This window comes from Canis aureus, chromosome 8 (genome assembly GCF_053574225.1).
Source record: "Canis aureus isolate CA01 chromosome 8, VMU_Caureus_v.1.0, whole genome shotgun sequence".
Classification (NCBI taxonomy): domain Eukaryota; kingdom Metazoa; phylum Chordata; class Mammalia; order Carnivora; family Canidae; genus Canis; species Canis aureus.
Genome location: NC_135618.1, coordinates 62936339 through 62960616, shown reverse-complemented (window position 1 = coordinate 62960616; position 24278 = coordinate 62936339). Strand labels below are relative to the sequence as shown.

General features: G+C 54.0%; 1 protein-coding gene across 5 annotated transcripts in view; it reads left to right on the top strand.

The window, feature by feature from the left end:
* The window catches only part of MAD1L1 (mitotic arrest deficient 1 like 1), a 346832-nt gene that overhangs the window by 7183 nt on the left and 315371 nt on the right, over positions 1-24278 (top strand). For 3 of the 5 annotated variants that reach the window (XM_077907541.1, XM_077907542.1, XM_077907539.1), the window contains 7 exons: positions 701-880; positions 3383-3507; positions 4352-4433; positions 5356-5486; positions 5617-5731; positions 7734-7795; positions 19874-19993. In XM_077907541.1, the coding sequence (XP_077763667.1) occupies positions 701-880; positions 3383-3507; positions 4352-4433; positions 5356-5486; positions 5617-5731; positions 7734-7795; positions 19874-19993 (815 nt within the window). The remainder of the gene's footprint in view (positions 1-700; positions 881-3382; positions 3508-4351; positions 4434-5355; positions 5487-5616; positions 5732-7733; positions 7796-19873; positions 19994-24278) is intronic. The other 2 variants (XM_077907543.1, XM_077907540.1) reach the window with 1 other exon arrangement.

Genomic DNA, 24278 nt, shown 5'->3' with positions numbered 1-24278 from the left:
GAGTCTTGGACATCTGTCACGGTTTTTCAGGGACTGCCAGTTTGGCAGTTGGTGGGGATCTCAGAACCTTTTAGATGGTAAGACTTTGGTTGGTGTCTGAGATCTGGGAACCTACACGGATGGCCCGTGTCTACTTGGGACCAGCAGCCTGAATAGAGATGCTATGTCCCGCTCTGTAGTGGGCTGCCTGGGGCCCTGAGTTGTGGAAGGGTCCCCTGGCTGTTCGGAGGCCATACTTGCAGCTTGTTATCCCTGTGAGTCCCTTGAGCAGGCCGTGTTCTCTGCATTCATTCAGCTCCTCCTTGATGCTGGGCTGGAGAGTCCTGGTATAAGCACTTGCCTTGGGAATGCTGGCGAGCCTTGTAGGGAGCTTCTGCAGCTCCACTTCCCGGGAGGAGGTCAAAGGTTGGCAGCACAGGTCACTCTTCTGGGGCTGAGGGTGAGCTCGTAAGTGGCTACTAACTCCTGAGGCCCCCAGTTACATCAGAGTGAGGAGTCTCAGTCCGGTGGCTGCCTTCCTGGCATAAGACTCATGGTGGTTTTGAAGGCTTATGGGAAAGGATGTGCCTGGAGGGGCCTGGCCTCTTGCAGTGTGAGCAGGGCCTGCTGCATGGGCAGCGCCTGTGTTGGAGGGGTCCCCATCCTGAGGGAGGAGTGGGGTGGGCCTCCTGACTCCCACTCACTTTCCCCACTCCTGCAGCGCGAGGTGGACCGCAACCAGGAGCTCCTGACGCGCATTCGGCAGCTGCAGGAGCGGGAGGCTGAGGCAGAGGAGAAGATGAAGGAGCAACTGGAGCGCCACAGGATGTGTAAGCAGAGCCTGGATACTGCTGGCCAGAAGTTGCGGGAGAAGGAAGAGGGCCTGGCTGCAGCTGGTGAGGTGAGGACTGTCCCAGGAGTGGTGTTTCTCGGGGGAGAGGCGTGGGAGCACTGGAGCACCCCCACTGCATTGCCTCCTGGCCACGAATGCGCTTGATGGTGTTTGCATTGTTGTCATTCTAGTAAAGATACTCATTTTCCACTCTGTGGCCTTCAGTTCATAAATCAAACACTTTCTTAGTCTTTGTAATTAAGACTTTTAATGGTTGACTAGTCTGCATTTTGTCATTTAAAGAAATGTCTGCGTGCATCCTGGTCTGTATACATGCATACACACAAATGTGGCAGGTAGCACGTAGCTTGTTGCTTCTGTTCCTTATTCTGACACATCCATAGGAGTGGGGTTTGAGGTCGGCGGGGACAGCCATCAGACTTTTGCTACCAGGTGCTGTGTTGTCCTGGCAGCAAGGTTGAGGGCTCTGGTTTCCCTGAGACCTTACCTGTAATGGATGGTGATATCTTCTGGAAATACTTGTGGGTTTTTGTTTTTTTCCTTCCCTTTCTGAAGATGTAATTGATACCCCTGGATTTGCATTTCTTTGATTATTAGCGGGTCTGTTAGCATCTGTGAATGTCTTTGAAGCCAGTGCATAGATGAACTGTAGTCCTTACTGTCTCTACCAGTTAAAGGTTGTATAAATTTTAGAAACAGAGCCCAAACATTGACGCTGGTGGAAACTGGACTCTCCTGACCTTCTCTGTCCCTTTGCTGTGGCGGTGTGGATCACAGGTGCCTTGAGGAAAAAGATGAAGCGCTGCCCAGGGAGGGAGTAGGGCACAGGATCATTGGTATTCTGTCTCTGCGTGCTTTTCTCTACTTGATAGATCTTGGGAAGCAGGCTGCAGGTTATTTTTGCCTTGGCAATGCTGGAGAGCATGTTAAGGTTGTTACTACATCTGTCTTCTGATATGGATGTTGGCAGGAGAGGAACCGTGATCGGCCTCAAGACAAGTCCCTGTGTCGCCATTGGCTTGCCTAGGCCACGTTCTGTGGCTTGCGTTTGGGAGGCTGGTGTGGGGCCTGTGGGGGAGAGCAGGGCCTATGTTCTCTGGTCAGTGAAGAATGAGGTGGTAGGAGACCCTTGCCACACACATTGCAAAGAGGACAAGGAAGGGGCCAAGGGTGGGAAGGTGGTGGCCAGCTGGGATGGAGGATCCTGAATTCTGTTTTTGTTACTTTGTACTTACTTGGAGAAGCCTTCTCTCTGTGACTATCAGTAGGTGTCACTGCCCCTGAGCTCGCTCTCACCACAATGCCTGGGTCATGTGCTCAGTGCTGGGAAGTCCTGCTGTTGATTGCCCAGCTTCCCCACAGCCGTGTCCGTGTCCTGTGTGCGGCCAGCCATGTGACCCTGTGTCCTGCACAGAGCCTGGTGTCCAGTGTGCATTAATTAGAATCTGGAATCAGGAAGACTTGTCTTCCTTTTTTTTTTGAAGGTTGTCTTCCTAATTAATGTGTGTTTTAGTACCTTCATTCTCCTGTGATGCCCAGGTTGATAGGCACCCTAGTAACAGAGCAGACTGTGCAGATGGTTGGAGTATGGGTTGTAGATGGCCTGTGTCTGCCTCCCCTGGGGAATGTCGGGTAGCAGCATCGATCCATTGATGTGGGTCCTGGGTTGGCGTGGGCTTTTGGACCAGGTGAGAGTGTGTCAGGTCTCCTTGTTGGCAGGGGGTGCCCTGGCACTGCTGGTGTCCCTCACTGTGGGGAGTTTGCTGGACTGGGTCCCTGTCCACTGTTCCAGGAGGTTAATTGACAGTGATGTTTATGAGTGGGCTTCCCTGTTGACTTGACTGGGAAAGCCACAGAGGGAGAGCAGTCACCAGATGGTCAGTAGGAAGTCACCTGGTGAAGGTGCAGTCTGATGGAAAGGCAGCAGGTTTGCCCCTGAAAGTCCTGAGGCTCTGCCGCGGGCCAGCCTTCCCAGCTCCTGCTTTCTGCTCCCACTGCTTCTGGCTGAGGGCACTAGGTCTGCATGGCATTCCTGTGGCTCCTTTATTCTAGGGGGCTCCTGTAGCATCATTCTGAAGATGGCTTCAGTCCACCATTTGACTGTGTCACAGGGACCTGGCTGTGGTTCACAGGGAGTGTTTTAGCTGGGACAGTGGCATGTAGGGGCCCATTCAGGTGGAGAGACCAGGACAGGCATGGAGAGAGAGCCACACAAGCACACTGGGCATAAGCAAGGATCCCAAGTGACAGATGTCATGGGGCTCAGCCTCTCTTGGTAGGCAGCTTGTCACCATGACCTAGTCTCTTGAGGAAAATGTGAGGCAGGCCGCAGGTTGGAGTACCCTGGGGTTGGGTTGGGGGGCGGTATCTCTTCTTCCCAGGTCCTGCGTCCTAAAGGAGAAGATGGCTTGGTCCCTGCCCATGGGAGGGAAGTGGGAGGGACAGCCTCTTTCAGGGGCATTTGTCTGTGTATTTCTGGGTCAGGAGCGCCCCCTCTGTGGGTGGGCCACATACTGTAAGCAGCTGTGGCCTACTCCGCTCTGCTTTCAGACCATCAATGCACTGAAGGGGAGGGTTTCGGAGCTGCAGTGGAGTGTGATGAACCAGGAGATGCAGGTGAAGAGCCTGGAGTCTGAGAAGCAGGAGCTCAAGGAGCAACTGGCCTTGCAGCACAAGTGAGTGGGTGTGCTGGGGTGGGGCCCTGCCCTTCACCAGATGGCCTGCCCACCAGTCGCCCCAGGTCCGGTCAGCCCAGCCTACTGGGGCCCGTGTTGAACCACGCATCCAGCTGTTACTAGTGTGGAAGACCGTGAACAGAAAGGCCCAGGCTCATCATCATGTGCTCTCTGTGGTCTAAACACCCAGCGACCATGTGTGCCATATGTGCTGAGCCCCAAGGACCTACAAGTGCCCTTTAGATCTGTCCTCCCCGTCCATAGCCAGTTGGTGGCAGACACAGGGGCCACTGAAGCAAGGCTGATAAATGTTTTAAGTGTTCTGAGAACAACAGTGGGGAGCAGTCATTTCTTCCCTTCCCGGGGGGCTGGGATTGCCTGCTCGAAGAGCTTTCCGAGAAGCCAGGCTTTAAAGGCTGTGTGGGGCCACCCCTGGGGCAAGTGAGGTGTGGGTCAGAGCCGTGATCAGACAGGGATTGTGTTCTGAGCAGGCATGGGACTCCGAAAGGTCGGAGGGCGGAATTCTCTCCCTGTTGTCTAGGCCTTTACCTTCATAGATGTTGTCCTAGGAGAGGGTTGGCAGTGTGTGGGGGCCCAATCATGGGAGGGTCCTTGCCTGTGGCTGTGCCAGGGGTGCACAGTAGAGGAAAGGGAAGACAGCTGTGGGTGCTGGGACTAGACAGGGCCTTGCAGATGGTGTGAGCTGGGCACCTGCCTTGACCCAAGGAGACTGAGGCCACAGTGCCCTGTGACCTGGGGGTCCACGCTGGAGAGCCTCTAGGGTGAAGGCAGCTGCTGGCTTTACCCCTGCCTGTTTGTGCATATTATGTGCTTTTCTTGATAGGAAATGTCAGGAGGCTAATCAGAAGGTTCAGGAGCTCCAGGCCATCCAAGAAGCAAGGGCTGACCAGGAGCAGAGGATCAGGGTGAGTTACTCCCATCTCCGACACAGGCTCAGTGCGTGAGACCAAGACCAATCAGTCACTCATCAAACATTAACATGGCCCAGCTCTGTGCCAGCTACAGGGGTAAGCAGCAGGGACAGGGCAACATGGGACACAGATAACATCATTGCACTTCGAGTCTGGGGAAAAAAAGCAGACACTACGCCATGTAGGCAAGCAAACTCTGGGAGATGGGCCAGGAGGCTGAGCAGGAGTGAGGTGCCAGAGCCGGGCAGCACCGCAGCTGAAGAATAGCACTTTGAAGAGCAGAGGAGGGAGCCAGGAGGACGTTCAAGGAAGCAAAGCTGGGGCAGGGGGTGTGCAGCAGCCCCAGGTCACTCAGGCAGGGTTATGGAGCCCGAAGTCCCCCTACAGGCAATACCCCCACCTCCAGAAGCCTAGTTCATCCTCTTCACCAGCCTCATGAGCATGTAGAGCTATCACGAGTTTGCTTTCTGCTCTCGTCCGTGCGGTGTCCCCAGCACCATGCATTGAGCGTGTTTGGTGACTTGTTACTGATGGATACCAGCTGTCCCCATTGTGTCTCAAGGAGACTGCGGATCGTAAAGAAAAGGCTGTTGTCAACATGGGAAAGGCTCACTTGTTAAACGGGGGCTAGTGTGGCAAGAGTGGGTCTAGCAGGGGAGGAGTGGTGTGTTTTATTATGTTTATTCAGGGAGCCTTGGCTGCCTGTCCCTGGACAGGCATGTGTTAGGGCCCTGCCCCCGAGGGCAGTGCAGCATGGAGGTGTGACTCCAGCCTGTAGTGCCACATTGGGGTCCCCCTGGAAGTGAACATGAGGGTGTGGGACAGAAGCACACCTGGTGCAGCCAGGGCAGGTGTTTTGGAGGGGGACTTGACCACAGCGGTTGACTTTGTTTTCTCTGTCCCTGGCCTCACTTAGGATTTGGAGCAGAAGCTGTCCCTGCAGGAACAGGATGCTTCGGTCGTTAAGAATATGAAATCTGAGCTGATGCGGCTGCCCAAGATGGAGAGGGAGCTGAAGCAGCTGCGGGAGGAGAGCGCCTACCTGCGGTGAGTTGGCGCAGGGCAGGGTGGGCTGGTGGGCCAGAGACAGGGCTGGCGGGTGCGGGGTGGCACTAGGCTGTGCTCCTAGGTCTGGGGCACTTGGCTGTTTGAGGGACTTTGTTTCTGGTCCCACCAGGGAGATGCGAGAGACCAATGGGCTGCTCAGGGAGGAGCTGGAGGGGCTGCGACGGCGGCTGGGGCGCCAGGAGAAGATGCAGGAGAGTCTGGTCGTCTTGGAGCTGGAGAAGGAGGTGGGGCCCGGGGCAGTGGGGTGTTCCCTGGGGGTGGGACCCTGGGTGTTTGATATTCCAGTTGCCCTCCTGAAATGTGGAAGGACTGGGCTGGTGTGGTGGGCTGAATGGTGGTCTCAGAACTGCCTGGCCTCCTGTGTAGGTGTTCATGAGCTGGCCTGTGGCTGGGAGACTGCTGGGTGAGCTCAGTGGGCCAGTGGTCATGAATCCTCTCATGGGGTGGGGGATGTGGAGAGAGTCAAAGAGATGTCATGTTGGGGAGGACCCAACCCCCTGTTGCTGGGGTGTGGGAGACGAAGGAGGGTTGCCAGCTAGGGAGTGAGGGCCTCTAGAAGCTGGAGAGGGCTGGAACTGGGTTCTTCCCAAGAGCCTCCAGGAGGAGCTGTAAGAGTGCGTGTTGTATTGTTTCCGTCGGGTGGCGGAAAACGGGGAAACTGATACAGATAGTGAGTCAGAGAGGAGGCGGTGTTGGACACCTGACACAAACCTTTTTCCCTCCCGCAGACGTGAGCAGATGTCTGGGCTCTGTTTCCTCTGCTTGTGTCTGTTGTTGGGACTCACAGTGGCATTTTGTGGGCTGATGTTGTAGAGCTGGCCGTAGTATGTTGTGCTGAAAGCATCCCGCTTCTCCCTGGGGCACACAAGAGGGTGCAGAAGCTCTGTCTTGCTCAGTGCACACGGGTTATACCAGCACTTAGCTTCCTGGCCTTTGGGCCTGCGTCTTGCCGTCTTTCTGTGCTGCCTCCTGGGTTGTCCTGCTGCCTTACCTATAAGCCATGTGGCCCTCTGTTGTTTCCTAGGTGGTGGGAGTGTGCTGCTAGCTGCCCCGCACTTGGCCATGCTGGTGGCTTGTGACCTCATGGGGTGGGAGCTGAGCTCTAGGATACTGGCTTACATCTGAACTTACTCCAAGGACACAGCTCCAGACTGAGCAGCTTTTCTTCTGTACAGTTCTGAAATTGGTTAGGATTCTGTCTCCAGAGTCACACGGCCTCATGTGAAATCCTGCCATGGTTGCTTGCTGGCTTTGTGACCCAGGGCAAGTTATTTAACCTCTCTGTCTGGCTGTATAACGGTGTGTGCCTTGCAGGATGGTGAGGGCTCAACGAATTTATGTCAAGTGCTTAAACGGTGCCTGGCACTTGGTAGATGGTCACTAAGCATTGGCTGTATTGACAGTTGCTAATGAGCTTGGCCCTGGCACATGATAGGGCCACTTGAGTAACTGAGTGAATGCAGGGATGCCAGCATGGTGCTTGGCCTGGGTGGAGGTAAGGGAAGGCCAAACAGAGGCACATGATCCTTGCCCTCACATTGCTTACATTCTAGAAGATTGGTGGGGACTCTAACATGGGATGTGGGTCAGCGTGGGAGAGCATGTTAAATGCAAGGTCAGGCAGCTCCGTACATAGTGCCAGGTGAGGGATGTCCTCACCTGCCAGGTGGGGGATGTCCCCACCTTTTCTTTTTGTACCTGTGGGGCCCTGGGCCCTAGTTGGCCACAGCAGCTGGGGTCAGTTGGGCTGTAGGGCTCTTCCCTGGGGCCTGGCATCCTTTGGAGCTCCTGGAATGTGAGAGAGGCAGGGGGTTCTTATGGTTTCAATACCAAGGTCTGCCCTGGGGCAGAGGCTATTTTAATGGGACCATGCGTGAGGCTGTTTGCCACTCTGTCTCCACTTCACGATGTTTTAACTGTTGAGACTCTTACCTGACTCCGTGGGACCAGGAAGAAATGAGGCAGTGAACATGTTTGTAGTGGGAGTAAGCTATCTGCTCCGGAGCAGACTTGGAGCATTTCGGTGTTTAGCTCAGAGATAAGAGCAGGCTTTTCTGAGGGATCAGGGAGACTTAACATCCTCCTCATTGCTTCAGCTTTGTGTGAGCCTCTCTGGTATGGGAATGGAGGTGGTGGTGTGCAGAGGGCAGCCAGTGGTCGTAGAGGCCTTGGAAGGGAGATGCTGCGGTTGCGGTGCTCTTAGTGTTCACCTCCTTGTCTTTGCAGAGGCTGTTGGCAAAGCTGCAGAGCTGGGAGCAACTGGAGCAGAGCACGGGCTTGAGCATCAGGTAGGCAGAGGGTGCCAGTGCCTTGGGGTGCCTGGGGGCGGCCGGGGGTGGGGGGGAGCTCCTACTGCTGCCTCTCAGGTCAGAGGAGGCACTTTGACCACGGGAGGGAAGGGACCTAAGTGACTGTCCCTGCCGAAGTCTTAACAAGTCCTTCATTTAAGGTCAGCTAGCAGCGTGCTGGCAGGGATTTGCTTGCCCTGCGTCCTGCGGCTTTGGGAAAGGACTTCTTTTTGTATACTGAGGGAGACAATGCCTTTGGGGCAGCCCTAGGCAAATACAGACAGTGGAGATGAGCTGGGTTTTCAGGGAGAAAGGGAAAATGCCATAGTGCAGGACTATGGTGGCTGTCAGGAACCGACAGCAGCCTCAGTTCTCTGAGGGATAGGATGGGCAGGGCAGGCCTCTGTCCACTGCTCCCTGCCCCCAGCCCCACACCTTCTGCCGCCTGTCCTTCGGAGGACCGCTGCTGCCTGTCCCTTGGTCCCCAGGGCTCTGGGCCCCACTGCAGGCTGACTGCCCCACAGCTTTGTCATCATCTGGTTGTTCCAGTCTGGGTGAGGGGTGCTATGAGATCCATCATTCTGGATTAGTCTTTGGAATTGCAGTGTCTAAGAGCTTTTTGTGTTGTCTGTATGTGTGACTTTGAGACTGTAGCTCCTTGGTTGTCTTTCCTGCTGCTCTTGGAAACTGGGCCAAGATTGAGAACCTTCCTTAAAGAGCTGCCCTGTAATTACACTGCCCAACTGCTGGTTCTGGAAGCTGCAGCAGTTCCGATCAGCATTATTGACTCCACTGTCCATCCCTTGAAAATGCCCCCTCATCGTCTCTTTGCCTGGCTGAGTCACAGGACAGACGAGGCTACTGTTTGCTCTTGAACTGCACCTGCGGGACCCAAACTCGTGTAGGGCTGGCCCAGCAGGGCCTGAATGGTTTGTGCTTCTTCCTGCTCTCTGGGCTTATTAACTCACTGGAAAGCCTCCCTCCTGCTCCCAAGGAGGCTCGTCGGAAGAGAAACCTTCGTGACTTATTTCTTGTGCTGGAGATCAGAGGCCAACTCATGCTCAGTCAGACCGGCTGCCGGCGTGTCTGAATGCCCAGCGTGTGCCACAGAGCACTCAACATCAGTCAACCCCAGGGCTGCTGCACAGCTGGCAGCCATCTCTGGGCTGGATTGAAAGTGCAGCGGCTACTCCAGCCCTTTGGTCTCCCTTCCAAACCAGGGACCTTCCTGAGTATAGGCTGGTGTGCGAGGAGCAGAGAGCTGTATGGGCCAGCTGCCAGTTGGGGTGGGGCATCTGCCTACTTAGCTACTTGTGTGTGCTGTATGTTCACGTGGTGGCCAGGCCCTGATGAGGGAGAGGAAGGGGTGGTGGGAGGGCTGTTGATTGAGGGCTGCTAGTGCCCACCAGCAGCTTGGGGTCAGGCAGGAGAGAAGGGCATGGGTCTGTGGTTGGGTAGTGGACTGTCGCTGGTGTCTCTGCTGGCTGCTGGCAAGTGTGCCCCTCCTCAAGTCTGTGCCTGGGTCTGGGCCAGTTTTCTCATTGCTGGGAATGCAGTGTGTGCCTCACTATTTGTGTGGAGATTAACACAGTCACACGCTGCAGAGGTTGCCTCACACAGTGCGGAGTGGTGCTTGTGTCCCTTCTGGAAGCTTCTAGGGAAGCAGGTGGAGCATCCTTGTGTCCTTGTCTCCTGGTACCCCTCGGTGAGGGGCTCCTGTAGGGGAGATTTTCTTCCATGTGCTTTGTGGTCACCCTGTCCCTGGTCCTTTCTGGAGACACCTTGGAAACCCCAGCTCCTCTTCTTTACCCTCCCTATCCAGGTGGGGTGCATGGGAAGGCTTCACCTCTGGTGACTCTGCCCCACTGAAGTGAGTATGTGTGTCGTGTAACAGTTGCTGGGTCACAGACTTGTGTGTTGCCCATTGTCAGAGCTGTGGGGAGAGTTAGGTATAATGCAGACTCACCAGGCCCAGTGGGTCAGCCTGTCCGGGCACTGGACTTGAGTCTTACATGACCCTGAATGCCCTGAGGAGGAGTTTGGTTCTCCCTTTTTTGCCAGGTTTTGGGCAGTTAGGGATTTCTGAGCAGGGAGAGTGACTTTTCAGAGTCCACATTTGGTGAAATTGAATATGGGGTGGGAAATGGACAGAGAGAAATAGGGCACAGGGATAAGTTGGGGTCCCTGCAAGAGGGATGTGGGAAGGAAGGGTAAGCACTGGTCAGGAGCTCTGAGACTGCTGTCTGGGTGGCTGGAGGGGGATCTGCCTAGAGTGGGTCTAGGATGAATGCCCTTCGTCACCTTTGCTATGTTCAATGCAGCTGGGGACCAGAGGACTGGCTCAGAGTGAGCTGAACCAGCTGTGGCTAGGTATGGTTAGGTTTGTGTGTGGCCCCTGCTTGGTTCTAACGTGTTGGGGTGGGGGGATCTTGTGCCTTATCTTCCATCTCTTTTTGTGGAAGGACTTTGGTTTCTCCTTGTGAAAACATATTTGTGCGGGGTGTCTGCTAGTTCAGGGGCCTGTTCCCTCAAAGCATAGTCGGCCAGCCCTGGGAGATGGGTTGGAGTCCAGCACTTGCCCTGGAAGTGTAGGGGCTGGAGGGGCAGAGAGGGCCTTTTGACCTGGTGGACTTGAGTATATTGGCCTTTAAGCCAAGGCATTGTTGTCACTTTGGGACAGAAGGCACTCACTTGGCATGTATCCTGACCCCCAGCCCTGACCCTTGTCTCGTGTCTCCTGGGCTTTGAGGGCTGCCGCCGCTAGGTGGCACTCCCTCCCCCATGATCCTGATCCCTGCACCTGGAGAGCTTCTGGGTCTTTTTGGATTTGTGGTCCCAGACCTGCTCCCTGCAGCTCTTCCTGGTCCTCTGCCACTCTGCTGGGACTCGCATGCTATGGCCAGGACCCAGAGGGGCAGGGCTGTGAGGGGTCTGTGTCCTTATAGTCCTGTGCACCTGTGGGTGGCTGGCCAGACCCTGTTGACTATCTCACATCTATTCTGTTCTTGACCAACCTCTTGATGATCCTTAAGTGCTTGATGTCTGTGAGCTTCTAGTGTTTTAGACCAGAAGTTCTCTGCATAGGCTGTCTTCTTTGTGCAGGACTGTGACTTTTTGCAGATTCTCAGAGGGCCCTGTAGCCTTGCAGAGTTTGGGAACAGAGATCAGGTCTAACACCTAGAAAAATCAAAACCCCCTGGAGTTCATGTGGCATGACTGTTGTCACCCTTCTCCCAGTTTGAGATTTCTCATGCCCAGAGGAGCCCAGAGGTATCTGGAAAGTTGGGTAGGTGAGTTGGCCAGGGCGAGTCAAGCAGTATAAACCAGTACGGAAGCCCCTGCCCGTGTCCTCACCTGCCAGGGAGGCTTGTCCACCCGGATGTTGCTGGACACCTGTCTCCAGCATGCAGTCATGTGGGTTGGAGGCAGGTGGGCCTAGGGACTGGGTGGGAAGGAGTGCTGTGCTGTGTTGGGTGGGGCGCTGTGCACCCAGGGGATGCAGCAGTGGGGAGGAGGGTGGGTGGGTGTGATGCTTGCATGTCCTCATCCCAGGGCTTTGAAAGCCAAGGGAGGGATTCAGCAGTAGCACAGAAAGTGCCTGTGTGCAGAGAGCCTTGTCCTGGGAGTGGGGCCTGGTGGGGCAGGATCTGAAGGTGCTGAAAGTGGACACCAGGAGACACTCTCTGTGTCTGTGTCTGCCTGGATGAGACGTCTGGGGCATTGGAGAAGGACAAACAGGCAGTAGGGAAGATGTAGCAGAAGGGAGCCCCTGCATCAACATAACACTTCCCTTCAGAGCACTGATTAGTGTGACTCACTGTTTTAATAGATTATAGGGGAAAACATGTGATCATCTCAATAGATGCAGAAGCATTTGTGAAAGCTCCACACCCATGCATGTTTAAAACCTCTGAGCAAAGTAGGAGTGGAAGGGGTCTCCCAGGCAGCACCTGCCTATCATGCAGCTCATGTGCCCTCTCCCCGCTCTGTGTCTGTGTGGGCCAGAGCAGAGGTGGGAAAGAGGAAGAAAGGCACGCAGCTGGATGGGATGAAGTAAAGCTGCCTCTGCTTGGAGACAACCAATCATCCATATAGGAAATCTCAAGGAACCTGTAAAGAACCATTGGAATTGGGAAGTCTAACAGGCTCACAGTTACAAGGACAACACACAAAGGTGGACTGAATTTCTGTGCACTGGCAGCCAACAATTGGAAGTACATGCCACTGAGAGGAGCATCATCAACTTGAAATACTTGAAGATAAATTAAACAAAAATCTGTTTGCTGTAGAGTTTAAGTTCTTTCTGAGAGCAATACTGTGCTTGTGGATTAGTGGAGTTTGTGTTGTTGAAGGGCCAGTTTGCTAAAATTGCTCCATATATCTAGTGCAATCTTAGGCAAAGTCCCAGCAGGCTTTTTTGGTAGAACCCAATAGACTGATTCTAAAATTTCTATAGACTTGTTCTTGAAAAAAAACCTGGGGCTTATAGTGCTTGATTTCAAGATGCACTATAAACTGTATCATCAAGGCAGTATGGTAGTTGGCACAAGGATAGACTTGTGCATCAACGGAAAAGGCTAGAAAGTCAGGAATAATCCAAGAGTGTATAGAGTCTGTTGGTTTCCATTGAGGGTGACAAGATAATTCAGTGGGAGAGAGTCAGTCTTCCACTACTGGTGCTGATGCAGTGGGATGTCTGTACGGTCCGGTGCAGATTCTCGTCTTTTACTGTCCCAGCATTAAACCAGTGGGGGCATGCACCTGCCTGGGGTGAAAACCAAGACTTCTGGAAGCTTAGTACACAAAAGCGTGAACCAAAGATGAAAAAAATCAATCGGTAACTTAGAGTTTCCCAAAATGAAAAAATACCTTTGCTCTTGAAAAGACACAATTTAGACAAAGAAGAGGCAAATCCTGGGCTAGGAGAAAATATTTGCAACGCATACATAGGCCCGATGGAAGATTCGTATCCAGGATTTTTAAAGAATTCTTCTAAGTGAATAAGATGACGACCGGAATTTAAAACCTGAGCAGAAGACGTTGAACAGAAGACTTTACAGAAGAGGGTCCTCAGATGGGAATAGGGATGTGGCAGCACTCGGCATCAGTATCCTTCAGGGTGTAGGGGAAGGTCATGCTGAGATGCTGCAGCTGGGACCGGAGGCCGTCTGCACCAGGTGTCATGGCAGTGGGAGCTGCACGTGTTGGCTGCAGGGCTGGGGGTAGGGCAGCTTCCCGTGTGTTCAAGATGGGACCCAGCAGTTGCATCCTGGGTTCTTACCCAAGAGAAATGAAAATGTGACCTTACAAAGACCTATCTCTAAGTATTCCCAGCGGCCTGATTCCTATCAGCTGAAATGTGGAGACAATGGGCATGTCCACCCTCGGGGGTGCGGATTCATGGAGTGTGGTGTGTCCATGGGGCAGGCCAGACTGCTGTGTGCACACGTGAGTCCTGCTGATGCCAGATGCTTGGAGGCCATGCCGTGTGATGTTCTTTATTTGGAATTTTAACAGAGGCAAAACTGATTGTAGTGGCCCACAGAAGAGTGGCTCCTTACATCTTGGCCTGGGACCTGACTGAAGCGAGATGGGCCATGATGGTGTGCCCGAGGTCTCCTGTGCTTGGCCGTTATGGCAGCCACTCTGGTGTGCACATGGTCAGATGTGCATAGATGTGTATCCCACCTGTGTGAAGCTGATCCGGGGATGATGGGAGGCTGCGGAGCAGGTGCAGAGGCGTGCTTTAGAAAGCTGTGGTTTGGGATGGCACCATCCCCTGAGCTCCTCACGCCCCCCCATCGCCCTTGCCCTGCCCTCATTGCCCTTGCACTGCCTGGTCCACCTCACATGGTACTCTTGTTGTAACTAGGGTGCTATTCTCAGAGAAGGGGGCTCAGGGCTACCCCAAGGGTGGGCACCTGGCCCTCCTCCCCCATCTGGGTACTGCCTGGTACATTCTCAAGTGGCAGGCTCTGTATGTGCCCTTCCTGACTCGGCGCTCATCCATGTTCTTTGCATCTCGTTGCATGAGTTCTACTGGTCCTTCTGCACCAGCACAGAGCACTCAACCAAATTGAAGGGCTGCACAGTAGCCTGTAAAGTGGATGAGCTCTGAGTGACCTCAGGTCCCTGTTGATGCACACTTGGGTTGCTTCCAGTGTAAGCAGTGCCTTACTAATTGGACAAATTTTTAGAAGGTGGTTTTTTGTCTCAAATGACAGACATTTTGAAATCGAGAGATGGTGATAAATTGCCCTCCAGAAAGGTTCTTTATATTTCCATTCTGGCATACAAGTGGCATCACTTAGTTTGGGCAGAATGCTTTCCAAGTGTCAGCAGAGAGTCACAGTGGAGCTGCAGCGCAGTGAGGAGGGCAGGAACCCCTAGTAGGTTGGCTTTTAAAAAGTGTGGTTAGCATGGGGTGCCTGGGTGGCTCAGCGGTAGAGCGTCTGCCTTTGGCCCAGGGCGTGATCCTGGGGTTCCGGGATTGAGTCCCACATCGGGCTCCCTGCATGGAGCCTGCTTCTCTTTCTGCTTCTGTCTCTGCCTCTTTCTTTCCGTGTCTCTCATGAATAAATAAGTAAAAAAAAAAGAAAAGCGTGATTAGCAGTTCCCACTGAGGAAGCCCAAGGCCCTCATTCTCTGGAGGAAATAGTTTGCCAATGGCAGGTGTGTCCCTGGGCTTTGGCTCCTTCCCCGTCCCTTTGTGCCTGAACCTGGTCTGGTTTTGGTCCTGCTGGGAGGGCTTAGTGTTTGTCAGGAAGTGTGCAGGTTTGACAGTGCCAGGGGAAAGACTGAGAGGTCTTGCTGGCTCTGAAGCCTGGTGGCTGTGCCCCCAAAACTGCTGACCTGTCACCTGCAGTGAGCATGGGAACCAGGTGCTGACCAGGATGCTTCTCAGCAGCATTTGTCGGCTGGACAGGTGACAGGTCTTGGGGACCAGTGTCCCCTGATGTGTGAAGCCACTTAGGATGATAGTGAGGCTGAGTGCATGATTCCTTCTGCGAGAGGATCTCATTAACCAGCCCAGACACTTTTATGGCCGTACCTACTCTGTCCACCACCTCTGATCACCTGGGTGTTGGGACTATCCATATACGAGGCGCTGCTGATGCTTGGGAGGGTGGCCGAGCTATCAGGCATCTTGGTGGGGTCTATTTCATTTAGTTTTGGTTTGGCTTCCTCTGGGGTTCCGGAGCGGGAGGGAAGGCAGAGCCTTCCCCTTCTGGGTGCTTGTAGGTATGGCCCTTCTGGGCATCTCATGTGCTAGTGCCTCAGTGGCCTCAGCTGTGAACCTTTACATTGTGCTTTCACTCATTCATCTGTCTACTGAGAGCCATTTCTTGGAGCCTCCGCCCTGGAGAGGCGCTTGTGCCCCCATGCTGTACTGGGTTCCAGGTCAGTCTGGTGGCCCGCAGAGGTGTATGGGCAGTGTCTGGAGACCTCAGAGCCCATCACAGCCCTGAGCTTTCCTGTAGAGGCCAACAGTGGAAGCAGGCGCTCCCGGGGTTTACTCTTGACCGGGAGTAGCAGCTCATTCTTCTGGTGGCTGAGCCCTCGGCTTCTTTCTGCCTGGGCATGTTTGGTTTCTTTACTGGTTATCTGTCTTCAGGCTTGTGAAGTAAGAGCGTAGGCTTGTCTTCAGAATTTCTGAAGGCTTAGAGGGGGGCCGACCTTGGTGAGCCCTGAGTGACTGGCAGTCAGTGGCGTTTAATAAATGGTGAGTGAGTCTGAGGGTGTTGGGACTGCTTTGTTTTTGTGCCTTTGTGTCTATGGTGGTTGTGACTTAGGATGGGGCCTCTTCTGGCTTGCTTGGATGGCTGACGAGGCCCCTGTGTTATTCATGCTGTCATGGTCCAGGGGGAATCAGAAGACAAGTGTAGCAGACTTCCTGACAACTGCCATTCTTTAGCTCCAGCCCCATCCTCGCCCAGGGGAACAGCTCCTGCCTGTCCCTGGCTCCCTGGTGAGGTTTCAAATGGGAGTTTGATTGGCTTTGCCTGCTGGTGGAAGTGGGTGTGTGCAGCGAGGTGTGGACAGAGTAGCATCCCTGACAGGCTGGCTCCCTCCACCAGGCCCCGCTGCTGCAGCTCCAGGTAGATGTAGATGGGTGGGGGGGTACTGCTGGGGACCCCAGTCTGCACACAGTCCTGTTCCCTTCGTCTCTGCGTGCTCACATCAGGCTGTGCTTGCAGCACTGTGGGAAATGGAGAAGGAGAAGTGCTTTCCCCAAGGAGCTTAGCCTGACTCCTCAGGGGCTGTCCCCTGTGCGTACTCGCCCCTGGCAGCATGCCTGTGGTTCTGTACTTCTTGCTTGGCACTCAGAGTGCTTTGGAGGGCTTTTCTCCTGCTTTGTAGATATGGCTTTTCTACTTTTGTACCTTTTTTAAAATTGATTTTAAAAAGTCTAAACCCAGATAGCAAAAGGATTTAGACAAATTAGGCTATGCTGGGTTCCCAGGGGATTATGTTGGAGCGAGAGGAGGCATCTCCGTGTCCAGTTACTGCAGACTTGGAGAGGCTTTACTGAAGTCCTCCTGGGTGTGTGGGAAGACCTGCCCTCCCTTGTCTGTGCCTAGGCCCCCCATCCCCAGGCAAGGGGGTAGGGGCCGCACTGCAGAGGTTGTGTGGAGAGGATGTTGGGGAGGGACTGCAGCAGAAGCAGCAGAGCTGGAGACCTCCTCTAGGGTAGCCTGGAATGTTTCCCCATCAACCCCCATGGCCTTCAGGGGCCCAGTGTGTTGGGCAGGCTGTTGGAAGTGGTGGGGAGGTATTTGGGCAGCATTAGGTCTGTGCTTCCTCACCCAATAGCCTCAGATGTCAGCTTTGTGGCCATGAGGAGTGATTACCCGGGTTAAGTGCACAAAGCTTTGAGCTCTGATGTCCTTCCTTATGGGTAGTGTCATTTGTGTCCAAAGCTAGAGGGCTCCTGTCCTCTTGAGGGCAGAATGAGTGTCTCTCAGTTTGAATTGCCTGTGTCCAGGGTCCGGCGGTGGCCACACCCTAGTGCTCACTCATGGGTGACTGGGAACACGGGCTCTGATTTTGCCAACACAAGCCGGGGGCTGAGGTTTGGAGGGTGGCTGGCCTTGATGAGTACTGAGTGCAAGCACATGTGCCCATGAAGCAGAGCCACAGTAAGAGGAGAGGTCCACAGTCTTAGAGGCCAAGTGGAATTATCCTTTAAATAACAGATGCCAGTCAGTACAGGGCTGTTTGTGTGGCTGCCGGTGGTCCAGGTGATCTTGTTTTGCTCCAGGGTTTCTTCTGTGATGTTCACACTGTCATCCGGTGCAAAGCCCAGACCTCCCTGTAATCGGTGGTGCTGTTTGCCTTTGATCGTCTCAGGGACAGAGTGCTGAGGCATGCCCTGGCGCCTCTGCACCATACACACTGTGGCTCTGGTGTGGTGTGTGGGCTTTAGGCCCTGGGGGTCTTGGGGATGGTGTCTGGGCCAGTTCGGCAGACACTTTCTCAGACCTACTGTGTGCTGGGCCCCAGCAATACACGGGCTTTGGCTGTTGCCAGATGGGCTCTTGTCTAATAGAAGCTGTGCCCTAGCAGGTGGGAGTCCTGAGGATAGGGAGGAAGCAGGGGAGGGGGGAGAAAGGTACCCCAGGTATAGGGAGAGATGAGCACTAGTGTGGGTAGGTGCTGGGGTGTTGACTGGAGGTGGGCATCGCTGGCCACCTCCTAGGATTTGGTGTTGCTGTATCTGTGTCTGCATGTGGCAGAGGTAGACTGGGGCATTGCTCTGGATCCCTTGATCTTCCCTCACTTGACTTGCCTTGGGTATGCCCTAAGCTGGTGGGTGGCGGTGAGCAGGCGTGGAGACCCTTGGCCTGGAGCTAGGCCCTGGTCAGCATTCCTCTTGTCCTTATATCTTCATGAGGATTTAGTTTCATGGAGGCCATGGTGGATTTGTGTCTGGTGGCCTAGGAGTGTCTTCTGTGTCCTCATTGTAGTGTCCAGTATGTGGCCTAAAGAGACTTGGAACTCTGTATTAAAGTACTTTTGTACTTGTGAGTGTGTCATATGTATCCTGTATTGGGTTCCTCTCATGGCCCAGGTATGTCTGTGCCAGGTCCCTCTTGAGGCCCAGGCGTGTCTTCATACAGAATGTGTCATCACAGGAACTGGGGGTGCTGGTGGCTGGGGAGTGGGGTGGTGGTGGTGGTGGTGGGTGGAAGAGTGGCCTGGGTCCACCCTCTTGGGTCGTGCTTATTCTGATTCACCAGGCCTTAGTCTGTAGAGGGGAGACAAAGGATTGCTTTTCAGGGTACCATGTCAGTGGCAGCCAAGAAGGCTGTGTTCATCCCTCTCTTCTTGGCTGCTGAGACATTCACAAGTGAAACAGTCCCAGGCAGGAAGGATGGGTGCCCCCCGCCCCCACTGCCCTGCACGGCTTGGAGGACTGTAAGAGGGGCAGTAGGGGCTGTCTGCTTGCAGACTGAGTGTGGCATCCTCCGTGTGGGTGGCACCTTGGAATACCTGTTCTGTGTCTTGGAATTAGAGGCTGTTTAAGGGCAGGAGCCTGGTTTTCTTGCCCTGCCAGGTGGCCTGTTGCTCATTGGCTGTGTGTGGGCCCAGTGGGCAGGTGGGATAGCAAGTGTCTGCACTAATCAAAGCATCACACGATGGCAGGAGGAGGAACCTATGTGGCAGAGAGATATCTCTCTTGTGGAACACCAATGGCTTGCGGCCTGGGAGATGTACCCGTAGTTTGTGTCTAGTGTTCCTGACATTCTGTTGAAGACCACTTGCTCCAGACCGTGGCTGCTCTGCTGGCCCAGGAGGGCCTTCACATGTTGTGCTTCACATGTTGTGCTTTTGGATCCTCTGGCATGTCTGGCTTTTGGATGGCCAGGTCTTGCTAGTATAGGTCTCTGGCTTGAGAGAAGGCCAGTTGCTCAAGCAGCGATTTGATTTGGGGCAGTCGTGGCCCTTACCTGCAGGGAGCCAGGCTGGCCGGCAGAAGGGTAGAGTAGGAGACGGCAAGGTACATGTTAGAAGGGCTGCCTCGATGGGTCTCCGGGCCCTGCTGCTCTGGGGCTGACCAGGTGCCCATGGGGTGCATGTGCAGAAGATCCTGGCTGACTCCCTGCTCCTCTTCCTGCTCTTCTTCCACTGGGCTCAGAGTGGGATGTGTGGTAGGTGCCAGGTCAACACCTCTACCCACTGGCTCTCCTTTGTAGAAACTGCCTGGAGAGATGTCATTCCTCTGTCATTTGAACACGAATGTGGGTCAGTCTGAGTAGGAAGGGGTCCCTGTGTGGAAATGAACATCTACCCAAGTGTGTGGAGGGAGCGAGTGCAGAGGGTAAAGAGTGGAAAGACACCTGTGCAATGAAGCCAAGGGTGAGATGTGCACGGAATTGCCGCCCTAGGCCCTGCCTCCCTTGTCCTATGGCTATGGAGGCCCCCGGAAGTCCATGGAAAGGGGGAATTAGGTGTCTACAGGATAGGAACCACCCAGTGGCTGAGTGCTGCTCACAGCACTCGTTTCTCCTCCCAGCCTGGTGACTGGAGTGACAGTGCAAGCCTGTAAATGGGCTTGGGGTCCAAGATGGTGGTCTGACTTAAGTCAGTGGCAAGATTGGCTGCCAGCCAACCTTCTATGAATAGTGTTTTGCTGGAGAGGTATGCAAATCAAGTTGGAATGGAAGAGAGAAAGCGATTAAAGTTTTAAAAAATTGTTTAAGAGCAGACGAACCTAAGTCCCCAAGCCCCCAGCACAGGGTTGCCTGAAGTTGGTGTTGAGGGCTTGGTTGGAGAGGGACTGGACACTCCCTCCAGGGAGCTGTGGTCTTGTACCCATCCTCAAGTCAGTGTCCTGGGACCCAAGTCTTAGGTACAGTTGTTTTGAGGTAAAATTTATGGTATGAGATAGGTGTAAAACGAATTGAGTCAGGGATGGACAGCAGATGGCAGATGAGAAGAAACAAGGGTGGCTGGACCTTGGTGTGCTTGGGAGCTGGTTGTGTTATAGCAGTTACTCTGCACACGTCTGGAATGTTCTCTAATGAAAGTTTTGAGAAGTTACCATCTTCCTTTTGTTCTCCTGTTTCTCCTCAGTCTCCTCTGGATGCCAGGGGTCCAGGCTCTAGGTCTCCAGCCCACCAAGAGAGGGCCCAGCACATGGCGTGGTGCAAGTGACTGCCTCTGTCCTGGAAGCGGCCAGCTGCCTTCCAGGAGGTGGACATGTGAAAGGCTGCTGTGTTCAAGTTGGGAACTGGAACCAAGACCACGTTGGGGAGGTGGAGTGGGGTGCTGCTGGCTTTGCTCCAGCAGATGCGTTCAGGTCGCACTGGCAGAGAAGCCCATGCTGCTTTGGGGCAGGAGAGCTGGCTGTGTCCTTCCCACACCCTCTGGTCTGCTGTGTAACAGGTGTCATACCTGGAGAGGAGGGGGCATCAGGTTAATGCCACTTGACAGTGGCTAATTTCTCACATGTATTTACACACTGCTCTTCCTTTTCATTTCTGAAGGTCATTGTTTTGAGCTTCCTCTGCTGCCATGAGTGGGGTCTTTACTTGGGGGCACATCTGTTCATGGTAGTGGGCAACAACCTGGTGGGGATGCCAAGCAGCTCTGGGCACAAGTGCCGGTGCCTCAAGGAATTGGGAAGAGTGGACTTGGTGTTTTCTGTGGCCTTTGGGAAACCGTTGAGGAACAACTGGTGTCATTTCAGATCACAAGGGACTGGAGACCCTTGTATGAACAAGCAGTGTGTTCATAGCTCAGTGTTCAGAAGACATGAGAGGTCAATGGGGAGAATTCTCCTCTTGCTCTGCCAGCCATTGACTTCTCTTTGTATAGGCTGCTGGCACTGCTGGCTTTGGTACATTTTCTCACAAGTGCTCGATACAGGTGTAGCTCCTGTGCCTGCTAGTGCCTGTGTCCTTGAACCCCAGCTACACTACGTTGGACGCCTTGGTGTGCAGCTAAGAGCCCAATGTCTTGCCTGATGATTCCTTGTACGGAGGTTGCACAGTTGGGACAGTGCAGGAGTCCGACCTCTTGACAGAGTTGGAGGTTCCCCAAGGCCTCCCTCAGTCAGGTTCAGTGATGGCTGGAAGGGCTGCGGGACTCTGGGAAGCTGTGCCTCACAGTTGGGGTTCATGACAGAAGCATGCCATCTTGTAGGATTGAGAGCAGCAAGCAGATGGGTCACTGGGCCAGGTGCCTTATCTCCACCCATAATCCTTGAGTCCTTCCACCCTGGAGGAAATGAACTGGTTCCAGACTGCTTGCTTTAATGACTTTCATTAACTCGATGTAATGAGGCCTATACTCAGGAAGTCTGTTTTTATTGGCCAATAATCCCATCTGCTTTATCAATCTCAACCTAGGGAAGGACCACCGAAGCTTTTGTTGGAAACTGTTCTCCTGGGTTGTGTCACTCTGTTAGTTGGTGGTGGGGCTCTGAGGCCATTGGTTGTCTTTGCCAAGGATCTCCAGTGTCCCTCCCATTACACTCGTCTTGGGGAGCGCAGGGACAGAATGAATGGTGGGTTTGTTTGTGTACCAGGTATAGATACCCTAGCACATGCTCCTCGCCTTGTGGGAGGTATACGTTCTTCAAAGCATCACACAGATAGCACGAAGGGGCAACTGACCCTGGGACAGTGGTTCCTGAACTTGGGGAGTCTTCAGGAGGCCCTGGCCCAAGGGAGGAGTGCTGTGGGAGGTGGCAGGCCAGGCTTGGGGTGAAATCTGAAGGGGACGGTGAGTGTGGGGCACAAGACAGAGGCTGAGGGCTGCTGAGCAGGCCGAGTGATGGGGAGGACAGCCTGCCATGACAGGTCGGCTTTGCATGTGGCTCCAATTTGGAGCAAGAGTGCCACAGGGACAGAGCAAAGGCTGGGAGACATCCTAGGCATACAAAATAGGAGGTTACCTGGTCTAGGTAGGGGAGCTGGGAGGGTGCAGGCAGATGGGGCAGAGGCGGGGATAGGTTTTGGCTCTTAGGAAGGGAGAGCTGTGGACTCTGGTTTGGGTATGTGCTTTTGAAGCAGAAATATCACAGAAATAGCCAGAGAGAATTGTCACTTGTGCACAGGTCTGAATTTGAGGGCTTACTCTGGGTCCCTTTTCTATGACCATTACTAGACCTAGACAAGCCCGCTGAGGCAGCAGATGCCTGGGAATGCAGCCTCCAGGCATGGGGACCAGGGCATCTCCCTGGTGGGAAAGCTGCACAGCAGAGGCTGCTTATAGGCTTGTCTGGGTCTCAGCTTCCTGTCTACAGGGATGGCACCCAGGCATTGACTGGCAAAGTGATTGGCTTGTGGTACCTGGCAGTGCTTGTCCCTCTGTATCCTGCTGGGGGGACCGTGTCTGTGGAGTTGGCATACCTTGGCATACACTGGACCCTGAACATCCCGGGAGATGGGACATCAACTTTCTTTAGGTCTGCTTGTGTTCAATCTGGATGGGAACTTTGCCTGTTCTGCCACCAACCTATGTCTTTGCAAGTTAACGATGCCAGAAGGGTTGAGGTGGGTCATACTGAGTTAGTGGGCCCACGTATGGGAATATGGCTATGGCGGTGATATTGGTAAAGCCTTGGACTGCAAACATGGGAGAGGAGGTGATGGGACCCTGGTGGGGTTGTGTGCTTCTAGCAAATACCTGGGATTCACTGCTGTCCTGTGGTCACATTGCAAGCACTGACCTTGACTCTTGGCATGCAGCTCCCACGGCTCTGTCTTAGGTGAGGGGGATGTCCTGGGGATTGGTGTGTACATGCTTGTGCTTGTCTTTGAGCCCTGAGGCAGCCTGGCCAGCTTTGGCAGCAGGATGGGTGGCAGGGGCTTCTGAGGGACACATCTATCCCTTAAGGATGTGTAGGATTATCTGATGAGGATCTTCTCTTTGCCTCTTCCCTTCCTCCATGAGAGAGTGGAGGACCTCTGGGCCCAAGAAGACATGGCTGGAAGCCTGTGGAATACGAGCTGGGCCAAGTAGACCCACCCTGTGAGTGGAAAGCCTGCTGCTGACCTTCAGGGCCCTGAAGCCAACAGGTTTGCAGACTTGCCTTTTCTGTGAGGCTCTGGGGGCCTGACCTAACTGAATAACAGACAAAACAAATTCATTGCTCTTTAGGCTTTGTCCTTAATAATCTGGGAGCTGTGCTTAGCAGAGTGTCTGAGTGGCTTGGGTAGTTCCTGGTTTAATCAGAGCTAGGTGATAGTAGAGGTTAGTGTTTGCTGCTGGCTCTGAGGGGGTCAGGGAGCCAGTCCTTCCTAAATGTTTACTGTCTTCCCTGGCATCTGGTAAGACAGGGATTGATGTACTGGTTTAACTGGGGACCCGAGCCATCCCATTAGGCAGAGATGGGGGAGGAGGAGTGGGCAGACCCCTGCTGGGTCTCAGGATGGGAGTCCGACAGCAAGGTCTCATGCTGCTTCTTAGAGATTTTCCCTCCTTTCCATTGCCTACACGTGGACATTTCCTGAGCAGTTATGGTATGTCTGGTGCTAGAGTGGTAGGTGTCTTGAGTCCTCCTAGGTATGGGCAAGCTGGTGCGCTGGTGCATCAGGCATGGCTCCTGGGAGAGGCTGGAACTTGTTCTGGGCAGGGGGGCAAGGGGAGGGGGCAGAGGGCAGGGGAAGCAGCTTGTACAAACTCACCCCAGCCACAGGGATCTGGTGAACTCAGATGTCCCTCATTCCCAGTACTTCTGGCCAGCGTGTGGGGTGTGGCAGAGGCCCATGAGGTGGCAGGGATCAGTTCTTGGAGGTGTTTCTGGTCATGCCATGGAGGTTGGACTTAGGCCTGCAGTGGTAAGGGGAATATCCTCTGTGTGGGAGGAAGCACTTCTTTTCCATGGCCACTCCACGGCCTCTCCTCACCTGAATTCTGAGACATGGCCTTGGTACTTGGCTAGACCGTGCCTGGTAGGCCTCCATGTGGCAGGGTAGCCCACTACAGGTGTCCAAGCTCTGTGGCATGGGGCAAGGTGCCCCTTCAAGTGCAGGGGGACAGTCGCCTGTGAGCAGGGGGTCAAGCAGTGGTGGTCGAGTTGTGCAAGCATTTCGAGAGTTGAGGTGTCAGCAGGTCCTCTGCCTGTGTCTCGAGTTCCAGGCCGGGTCCCTTCTAATCTGGCCGCTGTTTCCTCTGTGGGTGAGTGCCTATTCCCTGCTCACTCCTGCTGACCCCAGATGATGATCTGTTGATAGAACTGAGATTTTGGGAAAAGTCAATCACATGTTCATTCTTTGCACATTTGTTGGAGGCTCTGTTGTTTGGCAGACATCAGCTGGCTTTGGGGATAGAGTCACACAAGCTGGCCTCTTGCCCTCATGGTACGAGGACAGACAGTTTTAAACAGAATGAAAGGAGAGCCTCTTAGGCTCAGGAAGGAAAACTTGCCGCAGCAGCATTTTGCAGGAGTATGTGACTTAGTTGGGGGTCAAACCTTGGTTGTCTCTTTGCTGGATTTGAATAATGTTGGTGGGCAGAAGGCCAGATGTTT